General features: G+C 43.0%; 1 protein-coding gene across 1 annotated transcript; it reads left to right on the top strand.

Moving 5' to 3' along the window:
• The first annotated feature begins 605 nt into the window (after positions 1-605).
• Positions 606-10184, top strand: LOC146195249 (uncharacterized). The gene is made up of 3 exons (XM_084596202.1): positions 606-755; positions 1312-1376; positions 9733-10184. Exons 1-3 carry the CDS (start codon positions 704-706, stop codon positions 9988-9990), a joined length of 375 nt encoding a protein of 124 aa, XP_084452328.1. The 5' UTR covers positions 606-703; the 3' UTR covers positions 9991-10184.
• Positions 10185-16637: the final 6453 nt, after the last annotated feature.

Genomic DNA, 16637 nt, shown 5'->3' with positions numbered 1-16637 from the left:
GACCAGTATGTTATAGAGCACGCATCGACATAGGCTCTTGTGCTCGGCGCTATGCCACTGACTATACTGGCAATTGGCCAAGCACAACTAGGTAGCTTCGTGACAGCCACCAAAAACTGTCGCAGCTTTTGAAGGCGGATATTTCTATTTTGCAAGCACAAGACCAAATCTAGTGCCTTACAAGGCAAGTGTTCCGAGTAAACTCCGCCAGGGTGGCAACCACTGCAAACGCGGTCTGCCATCTGTGCCAAATGAAAAGATTCCACGTACATGTTTCGCTTACGCTGTTCAGACGAGAGAAAGTTCCACGTCTCTCCGCAATACTATTGCCGCAGAGCATATGGCATCCGTTTTTTTCGTAACGTGCGCACATGAGTGCACAACATTTGTGTGTCACTACGGAAGTGATGCAACTTGATGTACACTAGTCTCGGAGAGTTTTCCGACGAAAGCACCTAGACTTCATTTGGCGAAATAATCAATGACAAATAAAAATACGCTCTCGCAGCAAAGCTGGTGCGTGACAAAACTCGGTATGCGAGCCGTTTTAGTAAGCCATGAATCAGCACGTCTTATCCGATAGTTTAAAAGCTGCAGGTGTTGCTCAGAAAAGCACATAGACGTGTCTAGGAGCCACGGCTGTAAACTCGGAGTTAGGTTAAGTGCGGTATAACGTCAGTTCGGAGTTTGAACGCTTATCATTATGAAGCCCTTAGCTGCGCTTTTTTTCTTTTCGTGTGTTGCAGTCACTTACGGTGAGTATCCAATTCTTTATTTATGTCTTTTGGCATGTCTGAGCTCTCATTAATAACATATATGTAATTGCTTTATATGCAGTTTAAATGTATCCAATACGTTAGGACCCAATTTAATCCAGTCAATTATTCGGAATTCTTTATGCATCTCTAGCATTAGCCATTACACTAAAACAAGAACTTTATCAAATGCGTGCTCCGTAAATTCTGCATTGTTTCTGTGCTTACATGGATTTATTTCTTATAAGATAAAGCGCGTAAAGAGAAGAATCCCAACGTTGGATAACATGTGGAGAAGGCTCTATTTTTGCAATGCGGAACCTGCAGAACAACGCAGTCATTATTTAAATGTTTCCTTCCGTTAGAATGCCAAGGCACACTGAAATATTACGACTAGGTCCTTAACCAGAACAGCACTTACCATCTGCAACAATTTTCACTTGAGCAAGTGCATTAAATTATTTACCTCGTGTTTTAGCAGGCGACTTTATCCAGACACGTTATTTACTGTTGCGCTGCTGAAAACTGCGCAAGCAATAACTTTTTCTCTATGCAGCTTTCCCGTTTCCCGGCCTATTTCCATTTGGTCATCGGAGACCTGAGCTGAACTTGGTGTTTAACGTAAGAAATCTTCTCCAGTTCAGATTTTATGTGCACTAAGACCTATGCGACGAGTTTTCTCCGATATTGGCAGGTTATTAGAAAGAAACGATGTCTAGTTTATATTTAACCTTGAAGAAAAGTAGGCAAACAGAGGTGTTTAGTATGCATTTTCAAAAATAATGTACGCTGGACGAACCACTCGAGTATCACGCAATGCCACATCAGTTTATGAACTACGAAACACGGTCTCTGGTATTGAGGCTGGCATCTTTTGCCAAAGTTATGCACTAATTGTAGTTTTAGCTCAATATAAACAATTCTTTACCTTGCACTGGCACCTGCTCTACAACTAACTTTGATAAACTTCATGCTTTGTTTTTTAGATGACACCTGTGTTCCTCTGCTCCAGAAGAGAAACGAATCTATAACTGTAAACTGCAGATATATGTTTCAGATATATAGGAGCTTTCATGAAATAGGTTGGCTTATAAACAATCAGACTGCATAAAAGCATTTCGCTGGGGGTCTCTGTCACTGGTACTGCCTATCACTGGCAGTGGAAAGATTTCAGACATATATAAGAGAGATACAGCACAGCATAGCGTGATGCGTATTTAAGGGAAACTAAATCAGTATGCCGCTAAACCCTTCTTTTCTGATATATATTTGAGTATTGCTTTTCCATACTGCAAATTGGTTTCAATCATATTCAGTCGGACCAAACCCACTGCAGTGGGAAGGTGTTCTTCATTTTCCTCCACTTAACCCGGTCCTGCGCTAGCTGCCTCCACTCGACCCCTGCGAATTTCTTATTCTCATCCACCGATCTAATTTTCTGTCACCCCCGGCTACGCTTACCTTCCCCTGGAATCTATTTGGTTATTCTTAGAAACCATCAGTTATCCCCCCTCTTTAACTACATCTGCTACCCACAACATTTCTTCCTAATTTAGACTTTAATATTAGTAACTTCATTTATTCCTTAGAACCATTCTGTACGCTTCCTATTTCTTATCGTTACACCTGCCATTTTCTGTTCTATACCCATCTGGGTAGTACTCAACTGAAGTATAACCTTTTTCGTTAAGTCCCATGTTTCAGTCCCATAGGTAAGTACAGGTCGGATGCAAATGTTGTAGACTTCCCTTTTTAGTGATACCGATAAGCTTCTAGTCATATTCTTTGAGCGCCTCCCATATGTGCGTGATCCCAATTTTATTATCCTTATTATTCCCTTTCGTCTGGACCACAAATGAGTCGGACCGGCATTGCTTATCAAATGCTTTTAAAGCCAATTAATGCTGTTACGGTCAATACGGCCACTAAAATGCTCAAGCATTGCCTAGACCAATAAACTATATATTGTCACGTAGCGGCGAAAACGCCATTGGGCAGTAATTAACATACAGGTAGGTGTTGAACTGAAAGGACCTGACTTACGCTGACTTACGCCCGCAAAAGTACTCAGCTACTCGGCGACGGCTATAGCACTAATGGTTCTCGCCGGTCGTCATGCAGAAAATGCGTGTGTTACTCCTCCGTGCTGAATTTAAATGCACAGAAGATACATGTAGATAAAACTGCAGATGGTTTTTAGCATGACCTGCAAGATTGCAGAAATACAAGCGTATGGCTGGAAGCCTTCAACCTACGTTACGACGCATCCTCTTGGACAAAAGAAATGATAAATCCGCGTTTCGTCAAAACAAGCATGAATAAACAGCCCATACTCGGTCCGTACACTTCAATCATAGAGACAAGGCCGCACACTACAGGTTGTTGAAAAAAAGCATATGAAGTTTCGAATGATTCGCTGCAATATACAATAAGAAATGTAACCCTAGAGTTGGCGTGTAGCTAAATGAATGCTAAGCACAGACGCAAAACAAGTGTACTTTATTCAGACGACATAAGATGCTGGAATTATTTTCGAGAATTTGTGTATATTGCGTATTCAGCTGTTGAAATGCCTAAAAAGCTATCACAAAGCCATAACTCTCGCTGTGTCACGTCTTTGCCACCTACAACGTTCTGATCAGTTGCAGATGGTAGCATAAGAGGTTTTGGTCTATTAGGCTTCGGGGAACCAGAATGAAGAGCTCATCGTGAAACCTGTGCTAAACTGTAGCCTCAATTTTGTCTTCAAATCACGACCACTTATAGGAACTTGAGAAACAGTAGCGGCAATTGCTAAAAGTATCAATAAGGCTCGCAGTGCCAACTAATTGAGTTGAGGCGAGCGGCTCTTGATTTTAAAGAGGCAACCATGCTTTCACGCTAAATGAGCGAAAATCACAGAGTTAACGTCCGCAATTTGAGGGCTAAAATATTTCGCCGTTGCCGTTGTGGATATGCACGCTTTAGACTCCCTATTCTGTTGAGCTCGCAGCCGTGCAAGCCCCCTTGCACTGAATCTTTAAATAAAGCATTCAAGCGATGAGTCAGTAAATATTTTTTAGGCAAACAGTCCCTACAATTGACTCAATCGGAGGCAATTCTTGTTTTAAACTAAAAAAAAATCTAATTTGCCGTTGATATTCGTTGCAAAATACTTTGAGGTAAAAGAATCGGATGACCTCTTTTTGATTTCTTTTTGTGCAGTAGTAGAATATCAACTATAAACTGCCTATAAACACTCCCTTATTGGTACCGTCATCGAACAAATCCATTAGCACAGAGAACTGTTATTAGTAAGGAAATTCTACTCCGCTCATGACTTCATTTTATTCCTTTATCCAGTAATTCATCTCTCCACCAGACCCTAGGTTTCGGCGTACATACCCGTGTGCGCGCGTGTGTGTGTGCGCGCACCAGCTTGCGAAGATTCGCCTCCAGGTGTCTACTTCCGCCAGTCTCCCTGTCAACACTAGATCACGAGGATCCCGAGGTAGACATACAATCGTTAGGCCTCGTAGGGGTATTCGGGCAGCTCCGTTAAAGTGGCACTTCATATTAATGTTGGGTGACCTTTCATATACTTATACAGCTTACGGCAGTAAGCTACGTATGCTTAAGATTGTGTGTGAAATATTACGGGCGCCAAATAAGAGAGTACTGATTAGGGATTAACAAAATGCATAACGAGAACATTGATTGGCAAGATGAGGCGTCGAGAGCTTGACGAGATCGGGTCATTGCACGATTTTCATGCCTTTGAAATCGAAGCATAAGGAACACGCATCCTGAACTATACCAACTGCAGGAAAAAAGCATTTCCTATACTCTAATTAAACTGGCCTAAGCCAGTTGCATTCTTTTGACCACCACGAACTTTGTCTCTGCAGTCCACGCAATTTCCGTCAAACCCTGCTAAGTTTGTAGTCCCTTGGAACCCTATCATATTTATTATTACATGTCTCTCGACCCCCAATTCGTTTCTTTATTTTCTGCATGGGTTCGGCCTCTTAGCATTAAGCATGTCCTTTTCGGTTCCATAACTCTTTGCGCAGCTTTCATATAGGTAGAATGCTCTTCGCTATCCCATGTCTCTGCCCCACAGAACAAGTAGCAGTGAGATATAGTTCTTATATGCTTTCCTCTAGAGAGATACTAGTAAGTTACTATGCATTACAATACAAGAATTGCCAAATACGATGCAAATTGTCTCATTCGTCTATACTATTTTCCTTTCCTTGTCCAGATGTGAGGATACTACATGACATAATTAGGCTCATTCCCTAATCAATTACAGCACATCACTATCTGTAGTAAATTTGATCTTCCTATACGAGGATGGGAAAAAATAATTTAGTTTTCTGCATTTTATTTTTACGCGATGGCGTTAAAGGAAGCTTTCTTGAGCAAACACAGCATTAGCGTTGCTTGCGCAGTGAGTGAAAAATCCCCAGCAAGGAGTTGTCGTATGAACGCTTACACCAGCTTCTCAGTGGTCAAAGGGTGCTGTGACGTCACGAGACAACCTGAAATGACCTTTTGGCAGGCGATGTAAAGTCGTTTTCGTCTCATACGGGAGGTGAGCGAAATTCTGCACTCCAGGATCCTTGAACTGCGACTTTAGATGCCTGCCCTTGGCCTCGCAGGGGCGTTTTGTACAGCGCCGGTAAGCGGGTATTTATAAGATTTCGTTCGTTTTATGGTGACTAACTTTCCAAAACGGCCGAGGTTATGAGAGACGCAGGGGTTTATATACCTATGCTTGGTGAACGTTCACATAATGTGATAGCTTTCCAATGTATGCGAAATAGTACATGTGAGTTTAGACATACAAAAACTTCGTCATTATGGATCTCGTCAGTTGCGGAGTGATTATACGTGCAAGAACATACGAAAGGGAGCTGGGAACAGGGGTCACAAGCGTCATCGCGTCATATCCTGGTGATCGTGAGCCGCCACACTATACCCATTACTGAGCGAAGGCCTCTCTGATATTACTCCATTAACTCGGTTCTGTGCTAGCTGCATCCACTTAAACAATGCGAACATCTTAGCCCAACCCGACCACCTAACCTTCCGCCACCCCCTGCTATGCTTTCCTACCTTGGAATCCATTTTTTCACCCTACGTGACCATATGCTATCCTCTCTTCACACTACATGACCTGCCCATCTCTATTTCTTCTTTGTTTACTAGAGGTTCTGTAACACGAGTTATTTCTCTGATCCATTGCGCAGAGGTTTTTATTTATTTCCCTCCATTTACCATTATAATTTGGTTTCATAGCGTTCTGCATTTTACTCAACGTTTCAGCTCCCTAGGTGAGTACAGGTAAGGTGCAACTGTTATATACATTTCTCTTGAGCAATAATAGTACGCTGCTAATCATAATCGGCGAGCACTTGCAAAATGCGCTCCCTCCCAAACCTATGCTCCTTGTTATTTCCCTTTCATGGTCCGGATCTGCCGTTGCTAGCTGTGATAAGTACACATATTCGGCTGCCACTTCCAATGCTTCGTTATCAATTTAAACTGCCGTTAATTTCCGATTAGGGTGAGCATTGTCTTTGTCTTCAGCATATTTGACTTTCATGCCTACCTTTCTACTTTTTTTTTGTCTAGGGCTTAAAATATTATCCGAAATTCATTACCTGAGAAAATTACCAAGATAATTTCGTTGCCGATTCGCAGATTGCAGAGGTATTCTTCATCAATGCTTATCCCTAACTGCTCCCATTTCAAATCTGAATACTTCTTCCAAGCAAGCTGAGAATATTACTGGGTAATGGTATCTTCTTGCATTTAACCCCTTAGTTAATGGGAATGTTTCACTTTCTTCATGGAAAACTATAGTTGCTGGGCATCCACTATAGAAACCTTCCAGTACTGTCACATATAGCTCGTCTACACCTTGATTTCGTAAAGCCTATGCAAAGGACCTGGTTATATTCCGAACTTTTTTCTATCCCTTTTTAATAGTATGGATATGGTTGACAGTAGAGTATCCCTTTCCGAAAACCTTCCTGATCCTTTGGTTAATAGAAGTTTTGAGTTGTCCTGATTCTGTTAGCGATTATATTAGAAAATACTTCGCGCGTAACCGATAGTAAGCTGACATGTTTGTAATTTTTAAAGTCCTTAGTGTCCTCTTTCTTATTAACATAGATATTATTAGCGTTTTTCAATGTTTCCGGTACCGTCGATGACACCAGACATTGCGTACACAGGCAGGTAGAACATCTGACTGCTCTTCACTACTGTTATACTTATTATTTTCCTGGGTACTATCGTATACACCAGTGTAGACCGTCTAAGATACTTTGACTCGCTTGCCCATATTCGTGATGACGTAAGACGCATTGTATCTTAGCACAAAGATCTGACTTTTTCTTATGCCTAATTTCTTCTTTACCGCTTCTAGGCTGCCCCCGTTCTTTAGAGCATGCTTGATTTTCTCAATGCTATTTTTACTTATGTCGGACAATTTGCACCTATTGGTTACCTTTTATAGCTATCCTAGGTCTATCCTGTCTGCTGGGGTGCAGGATTTCATATATTGGCATTTCTTAATCAAATATTTTTTCTGCTTAGCTAATTTACCCAACTGCTGTCTAACTCTCCTCCCTCTTACTTGCACAGTGCACCCTGTAAAAAAATTTGAGGACTCTTTGGAGAATAAAGAGATGAAAGGCGAAAGCCTGAGTTCGGCATACTGCTATGCGACTATTGCGCATGTACCGACGAGTGCTGTTACGCGTAAAGCGAGCGACTATACTTTCACATTCCGCGAGTGCATTTAATCAGTGAATTCTGCTTGGCAGCGACGAGATCGCACTCCTTCTATACTCGCAGTTATACGTTTATTGTTGTGTGGTTGATTTTACCGGGTGCGCGGAATAATTAGGGATGATTAATTGTTTACGCAAATAGCATTTAATAGTATGTGTTATTTATTGAGCAAATAATAAGTATTGAATGTACAATTAATTAATTATAGGCATTGATCAGTAATTGGTATTTAATAATTATTAGTATTATTATTGATTGTCATATGGCCATATAAGGCACGCACTCGCGCATGATGTAGTTGTGCTCTGTGATTGGTCGAGAGCTCTATGACGTCATCCAGTCTCGACCAATCAGAGGCATAGCAAAAACGTGACACTTTTGCTGATGACAACGATCAGCTAATAAAGGCTTTCGCCTTAATAATATCTCTGAAGGTATCGTTCATCGATTCTACACTAAGATCTAAATCAATAGTTAAAGTCGAATATTTGTTCTGTAGAGAGATCCTAAAATCTGCTTTCCCCCTCACTACTAATTTGTCTATGGATTTCTTCCTTGTTAACCTGTTTCGCTCCCTATTCAAATCTAGACAAATTAACGACTTTACCACCATTCAATCACTGCATCGTACCTTTCCAGTTGCCTCAAAATCCTGCATAATGCCGGGGTTAGAGCACGCTATGAAATAAATTTCGTTTTTAGTCTCCCCGTTAGGGCTTTTCCGCGCCCACTTCCGGCTCTTGTGTTTGCTGTAGAAGGCATTCATGCTTCTTAAGTTATTGCTACCTGTAAACTCAACTACTAACTCCAACTTTATATTCCTTGAACGAATGACATAGTTACCCACTGCACGGTTTCCAGTCTGCTTTTTCCTTACCTTGGCATTGTTGTCGCCAATTTTCAGTATGCAGCGTCTTTGCTTGCCCCAATGCTAATTTTACACCATCGTAGATTCTTTCCGCTGATTGGTCATTAGGACTACATGTAGGCGCGAAGGTGTATAAAAAATTGAATTTATACCGCCTATTAAGATTAATTACAACGCCATGACCACTCAATTACTAGTATAAAATTCATATGTATTACCATTTATAACCTAATTGACAAGGAAGCCTACACTAATTCTCGTCTCCTCTGTAAGCCTTGATATCACTGTACATCACTGCCCTTCGGCACAGTATATGCCTCATTTGGCTCCTAAGTTCACTAAGCCCTACAATATCCAATTGTGAAATTCTCCTGATATACCATGAGGTTCCGGAGTTTTGGAAAGCGGCAAACGGTCACTTGCGTCGTCTACTACACTTAATGGTAATGGAAAGCGGCTTAATCATAGAAACAAGGCGCTCTACATGAACGTCGTCATCATTAGCTGTAGTGGCAGAAAAAATACTGGTGTAGTAATTTGCAAGCTCGGTTACTATTGCATCAGAAGTAGATAGCAAGGAACTACTACAATGGAATTCAGAGACTCTTTTGCAGCCGCATGGCGATGCTCATCAAGAATGCCTGTGTAGTAGGCACATTAGGCTGCGCCATGCTCGGGATCATGAAACCCATAACATAATTTTCGTCGTCTACCATGAGGATAATAGTAGCGATGATAATTACGCTGAAGTTGGTGATAATGTCAGTGATGACAGTAGCAATGACAGTGATGGTGCATTCAGTTTGTAATGATAATGAGAGGAAATGTGATATACCTTGTTCAGCAGGAATGCTCCGCCTTTGCATTTCTGCGGTTTAGATTCTACAGTGCTCTCGGAGTGTTTATTGGAGCAGGCTAAAATGTTCAACTTGAGCAGGAAACATCCTTGGCGGGGTGTCCGGCCCATAAGACTATGCTGGCGTTCAGGCAGTTTATTTGACGCGTTAGCCTCCCAATGCTCTTTAGTTTAAAAGTTGCAACTAGTGGATCCATGCGGTCCCATACCGGTTTATTATATATGGCAGGGTATTTGGTGCCTCGGAAAAGATGCAAACATGGCACTAGCTTTTGGCTGAGTGCGTGTGCAGCGAAAAAAAAGCGTAATTTGAAAAGCTGAAATCTACATTTATGGCTACTACTGCTGTAGGTCTTTGAACTAGAACAGTTCTCACTCATAGCCTGAGTCGCTTTGGGACGTTAAACCCAATAAACCAACCAACCAGTTCTATTTTTTTCTAAATATCATTTTCGTGTTCTGTGCAGGTTGACGTGAACGAAAATAAGCCATGCGATAACAAGCTTTCTACTCCCTCGTCTAATGATGAGGTTTCTAATGGAACAGACTCTACTTCAGAAGGAGCCACAAATGTTGACCAACCAACCACGCAAGCCTCTGCTGGAGACCTCCCAAATGAAGGAACACCAGAAGCCTTACCAGAAACATCCTCAAGTGCACCTACAGACGACCAAACTGCGCCAGAAACAGCACGTGCGGAGCCCCCTTCAAAGACAGCCGCTTAGGCTCCAATCGACGAGAAAGACCGAGAACTCTACTGATTCCTCTTTAAATGCTAAATACCCAGACACTGTTAATGAAACAGCGGGACCGGGTAAGGCAAATCGAGGGACGGTTCAAGAGGCTTCATAATGCGTGGTTGCACTTGAAATGGTCTCCCATTGAAGTGGCACAAATGAATAAACCTCTGGATTTCTGATCAGACATGTTTTGAGTTTGTACCTTTACTCATAGAAGCTGCCAGTAACCAACAAAGTGTACGTACCTGGCAATTTCCAGCATAATAGGCCATATGACGTTTTCTGGAGTGGTTGCGACTCTCAGTTGCCCAGAAATTTTTCCTATAGAAATTCGGTTCGTTGCTGTATATACGCCAAAACTCCTAATGTAGCAGTGACCGGGATGCGCAGTCATACAAACGTTCCTGACCAGCTCCTTCTTTCATTCCCGTCAGGAACTTACGATCTAGGAATTGAGCCCGCATGTAACAAAGGGGATGTTTTTGTGGGCCTTAGGTTCATAAAATATTAGGAGACAGGAGAAAGTGGGACCCCAGCAGAGCGGGCAAAAAAAGAAGACGATCTGTTGTCGCGCAGAGCCGATCCTTCGCTACTATAAAGCTTAAACAGCTAGGGCAATAGAGAAACAATAATACATTACCAGAGCTCCTGAATGTGACTGCCGCCCAAGGCAACTGCAGCTCAGTAGACTAGCAGGGTTTTCCATGCCCAGATCGATGAAAGGCGACACTAAGTTACAACAATTTATTTATCCTGTACATTTCTGTTCGTAGGTGGGTACCAGTAAGATGCAACTCTTATATCTTTTTCTCTTAAGGCATACCGGTATGCTGCGTAATCTGCCACCTTCTTTAGCTTGTCCAGCGGGGTCGTCACCGCTTTACGCTACCAGTACCAGTACTCAAATTTCTTCTCCATCGAGTATGCATTTCTACATAATCCTGCAATTCTGTTTTGCTTGCTCGTTTTTTGAAAGACGTGTATGCACGAAATAATATTTTTGAACCAAATGCATAAACAAGATACAAGCCGTGAGCATAGCGCCATGCGACCTGCTTGCTGCCCTCATCTGCGCGCATGTGCTGCGCTGAGCAGGCAGCACTCCGTTCTTTTTTTGCTGTTGCTTGGCTTCTTCTTCGAGTTGGGCCTACCAGCTGTTTGTTTAGTCATAACAGACCAGACTGTGCAAGGCGGCTCACCGCCTCCATTCAACGCGTCCTCATATCATGTGGCTTCCAGCATCGTCAAGGACACAACCTCGGACCCGCACATGTCATTACGCCTTCTGTGGCGGTTACCATGCCAGATCCTGCCTCCAGGTCTGCCAGTTCACATTTTGAGCTGTCGGGAAGCCGGGGCGGAGGGCCCCAGCCAACTGCAGACTCGGAGTCGTGCAATAGAGCAGTTTGGAGCTTGGCACGGACAGTGACGCCATGAGGGTCCATGAGCTATTCTGAGCAAGGATACAAGGCTGGTCCACAAGCAAGGCAGTTTTGCCTCTGTGCCTGTATCGTCACACTTAGCACTTAGCATTTGCGGTCACGTAGCTGAATAATTCACAAATGCTTCAGACGCCTTTGGGTGTGCGAAACTGTGAACTGGGTGCCCTCGAATGCGGCTTACTGGAGCAACTATCCAAGCCAGCACAGCTGCTGAGCACGTTTCCGGAGGAAGACAGCAACCCAGCTCTTTCGGACATTTCATGTCGCTATGAGGGGCGCTTTAGTATCGCATCTACAGGGAGACAGCCATTGATTCCCCTGATGCGATCTCTGCCATTTGAGTCTCCTCCTTCCGGAGACTCCTACCCGTATCCCCAGACGCACCAGACGTTATTAACATGAATTGAATTCCTAGACCACCTCGACAGTGAGGCTGTGGCTCTGCTCAAGGCGAACGTTGATCCAGAAGCGCAAGCCATTGGAGCTGATACCTCCAGGGCCCCCGGTCGCGCCAACCAGTTACTCCCATGAATCCTGAGGAACTCGTTCGTCTGAAGTCAGCCATCCTGCTGAATGATTCCATGTGGACCACATACAACGTCCGAATCCCCAAACAGCAGAGCCCGAGCGTTTGACTGTAGTTGACCCCGATATCAGCCCGGAGCAGCTAATCGCGCCCCAACCATCACCGTACAGTCTAAAACGCTCTAACATCCACAGTACCACGATTCCGACTGTTGGGTCTCCATATTCAACAGGACACTAGAACCACACTCATCATACGCTTCCTGCAGAGCAAGGTCAAGGAGATCACGCCTCTCACCCGCCGCATTTCAAGCCGCAGTCACGGAAGTAAAGAAAAGTACACTTTAAATCTCCTACGTGGGCTCATTGTTAGAACACTAGTCATGTCACAGTTTGTAAGAGTGAACAATGTACCATGGTGTATTCGTTCAGGGATAAATTTCAGTGAAAACTGAAGTTCAGAAGAGGATATACGTAGTGACGAGCACAATTAGGTAGGGAAGAATGACGTCGGGGGGGGGGGGGGGAACGGTATGTGTCAGCATAGGTTTGACGCGGCGGCAGAAGCTCAACTGAGGATGAAGACTTAGGCGGCAGAATCAATGAGGGCCGAGACAGGAACATCATTCACAAAGATAACGAGGAGATTACAGGGGTATAAGTAATTGACACTTTGGCACTACGAGGTTTACAGGTTTCTGTACTAATGCAGCGTTCTTGGCAGCTGCATGGGTCAGTTTCCCGTGAAGCAGTCGGTGGAGGACGGCGATGAACTGTGGTGAGCAAGAGGTGAACAGGAATGACGGCGTGGCGGGGAGGGGGAGCGTTTGTACTCGGGACGAGGTGGAGCCCTGAGCGATCTCTGCGATTGGCTAATCAAAACTAGGCGACAAACGGCGGGGACCATAGTCAGATCAGCAATCAATGGGTGATCAGGAACAGTGGCTGCGGCAGTGGTGAGAGATCTGTCCTGAATGCGAACACATGAAGTAGATCGCCAAATTGTCAGGGGAATTTGCCACTCATCAGGATTGCGTAAATCAGAAACATTGTATGAAGGCGTTGATGGGCGTAACGCTAGCGATCATGAGAGGGAGAGGGCCGGACATCTATTGTTCCATGGAGCGGTTAGAAGAAACGCCCAAGTTGGTAACCACCTGACGGACGACGGCGTGAATAATAGAATTAGTGGCAAGGCTTATGTCCAACGCGGGAAGGTTGGATGCAGCAAAGCGAGTGTTCATAGTTCATGGCGCGCTATTTGAGTAAAGTTATCAGGGTTTGACGGCTGCTTTTGGTCGACAGATCCTCTCAAGTTGAGCTAGCAGCCGTTTTGGAGAGCCGGTCAAAGCGGGGCGGAGTGCGACGGTGCTTAGCCTGCTCAGGGCGTGGATACGTCTACAGAACGGCGTCAGCCATGAGCAATCCCTACAGAGTACAAGGTTAGGCTGGTTTGTGGGTTTAAAGTCCCAAAGCAACTCAGGCTATGAGGGAGAGACGCTGTACAAAGTTAAAAGCATCATCGGCAATGCATTTTAGGATGTGCCCCATCTTATCAGCTTCGATCATTTCGTTATCAACCTTAAGCGCAGTGCCAAAACGCCTCGGGTATAGGTGATCTATGATTCGGCAGATGCCTGAGAGCGAGCTGCTAGTCCCCTCTTGGCGGTGAGCTAACGGCGAACAGGCTTCCAGACCAGGTCTCAGAGATTTTGTTTGCAAGCATTCCAGGAGAAATTTCTTCTTCGTTGGTTTCGAACCACACGCTAGTGGTGCCGGTAGTGTAGAAAAATCATACTGATCAACATCAGTGTAGCGTCCCACCTGTTGTTTTCGCTATCACGCTCATAAATTGCGAGCCAGCACTCGACATCCACCTCACCAGGTGGGCCGCTACAACAGTTGGTGTTACAGATGTATATGGAGCCATGTCTCGAGTAATCGCGAGAATTTCGAGGTGGCGGCCGCTGCGCAGGTCCAGCATTTTTTGGGCTCGAACCCACTGATTCCACCAAGAATGTTCAGGGGATGTGTTCATTTAGGTATGCGCTGCGATGGGCACAACTCTGCGCAGAGCTTTCTACTGTGACTAAGCATTCACACTGTCGACATTGCCATCGTCTTCGAGTGCACACCACCTTGACGCTCAAGCATACCCCGATATAAATAAATAGGAAGTAGTACGTGTCCTCAAATCAAGCTATAAAGTGCAAAATAATGTTTTTGCGTAGTACATTTTTAGAAAACACGCTATAAAGAGCAAAATTATGTTTCAGGTTTACTTTCACTGTTGTAAATACCACTGTCGGGGTACTACGTAATACCGAGGATGCCATCTACATATTTATTTAGACTTCTCGGACATAAGACTAGCAGTGGTAAAACCGCCTATATTTATACCTGTCCACTACAGCTGAAAAGTTTATTCGGAATTTCTTCAAACTACCACAAAGTAGAATAATTTCCTCCATAGAACCTATTTGCTTTACCAGACGTATTGGAAAAGCTAATTCTCATGTCACGAAAAAAACGTCGACCACTTTTAGCACTCCCTCGATGTAACATGTAGACCGCTACCACGGCCTTGATATGTTCAATGGTTGCACGTAGCATTTGAAATTAGCACAACAGTACGACAATTCTCGGGAACAAAGAGTCATGTCCAAGAATGTCGGATAAATACCCAAAGTGTGCTTAATAAATAGAAAAGCTCGAAGTTGATAAAGACAGAAAAGGTACTGTCATTACTGTCGTGTGCTACGGTTACGATTGGTTTAAAATCCGGAACAAAACTCCTACGAACAAAACAGCACACTCTCTCTAGCTCCAACGGTGAAATTAAAAATGAAACTTTCTTGTGCAATTCAGAGAGATAGACAGCTTACTGAGCACTTGGGTGATGTGTCAGTGATGTCAAACACCAGGGCATTTTATAAAAATGTATATTCTGTAAGGCTATGCTGTATATATATTTTATAATCCTTAAATTCAGTAGGATAAGATGAAGGAGGCAGAAAGACGCACAGCGAGAAAACACAGAAGCAGGCAGGAAAGAGGCGGGATTACCAACTGTTTATTCGCGGGTTTAGGATCAAATATTTATACTTCATTCCGTCACATAACTTTTGCACTATCACTGCCACAACCTTGCATCAATGAAAACCCAAATTTATACCCTTTTACATGTTTACCAATCGTTCAATCAATTCCCGTTGCCTACTTCTAGTACACATTAGTTTTTGCAAAAGACGTATCAGAAAAAAATGCAAAAAAACAAAGTGAGAAGAATAAAACAGCCACAAAACTACATCACGTGGTTAAGTGACATAATATCAGCCCCTTGCAGACAGGACACCTGTAATATCAAGGCCTGGTGTTGTAACCAGGGGTCTTCCTATTCACCCATTCTTGGCCGGAACTGATGAATATAGGTGAAAAAAAAAATAAATATATCCGAAAATGCAGGAACACATTATACTAGAAAATTAAGGCTAATAATTATAGAATGAATGGTTAGTTAACTATAGTGAAAATTTCAAGTTTTTGTTAATATAGTAAGCTAGTTGATGGAGCCACAGGAAAGCAAAAACAGCGCGAACATCACAATTGCCCCAAAATTTAAAATGGTGTGTTTCTGTCGATTTAGACAGGGAACGCTGAATTAAGACGCGCTTATGCTTAAGGTCTGCAAAAGGTTATAATTTCGGTCAAAAAAAAAAAAGCTAGGGTTATAATTTCGGTCAAAAAAAAAACTAGGGTTGTGATGTTACATCAGTCAGAAGTCAACGAAGTATTGTGAAAATATTATATAATGAACAAAAATAACTCCGCATATGTGTCACAATGTATCAAAATCTATATAATTTTACCAACTATTAATTAGGAACACCCAGGAACTGATAATTTGGATCAAATGTTTTAAATGAGAAATAATTCATAAAATGTCAATACAAACAAAAATAGAAATTTTGCACCAGTGTTATGCATTGATTAGAAACTAAAAGAAAACTTGATTAGTTCCTAGTTAGTAATTAGTAACATGTTATAAGGCAGCGAAACACTAATCGTTTAATATTCATGTCTGCGTGCCTTGCAAAGTGCCAGCGTGCCAATAGCAACAAAGGTTCCAAACGGCTTTCACAAGCGTTATAAAGTTCTTCAAAACAGTTCATTTACTAAGAGGCTACACTGTAGAAAGCTTGAACTCCGCTAACGAAGAAATGTCCTAAATCACAATGTTTATTCTAATGTACAACAGACATCGTCATTACGCCATGTGGTGAGTGGAGCGCCAACAGTTTGTCTTGATCGGAGTTAATCTAAGAATGCATTACACGTCTATATTTCCAACTTCCTCTTTCCGGTCATATATAGGCATGACAAGGAGTTTACTAATTGACTTGGGGCTTATAACTTGAACACTATATGAGAAGTACTTGCAAAAACAACATCCCCCTGAAAAGTTTCTCTGACGAAACACAATAGAACTCAAACTGTTTTGGGTAAGTGTGTACGGGGCGGTAATGAAACCAGGTCCTCCCGACCACGAATTGCCAATCACGCTGCGAAGGCTCTTTGGTTCAAAGGATAAAAATGTAAACCTGCTGATAGTGTGACGCGTACGTAGAGATCCGATAATGCAGCCAAGCTACGTCTGGAGACAAC

The sequence above is a fragment of the Amblyomma maculatum genome, chromosome 3 (assembly GCF_055883805.1).
Source record: "Amblyomma maculatum isolate TAMU_Amacu chromosome 3, ASM5588380v1, whole genome shotgun sequence".
Taxonomy (NCBI): Eukaryota; Metazoa; Arthropoda; class Arachnida; order Ixodida; family Ixodidae; genus Amblyomma; species Amblyomma maculatum.
This window is presented reverse-complemented; position numbering and strand designations above follow the sequence as displayed.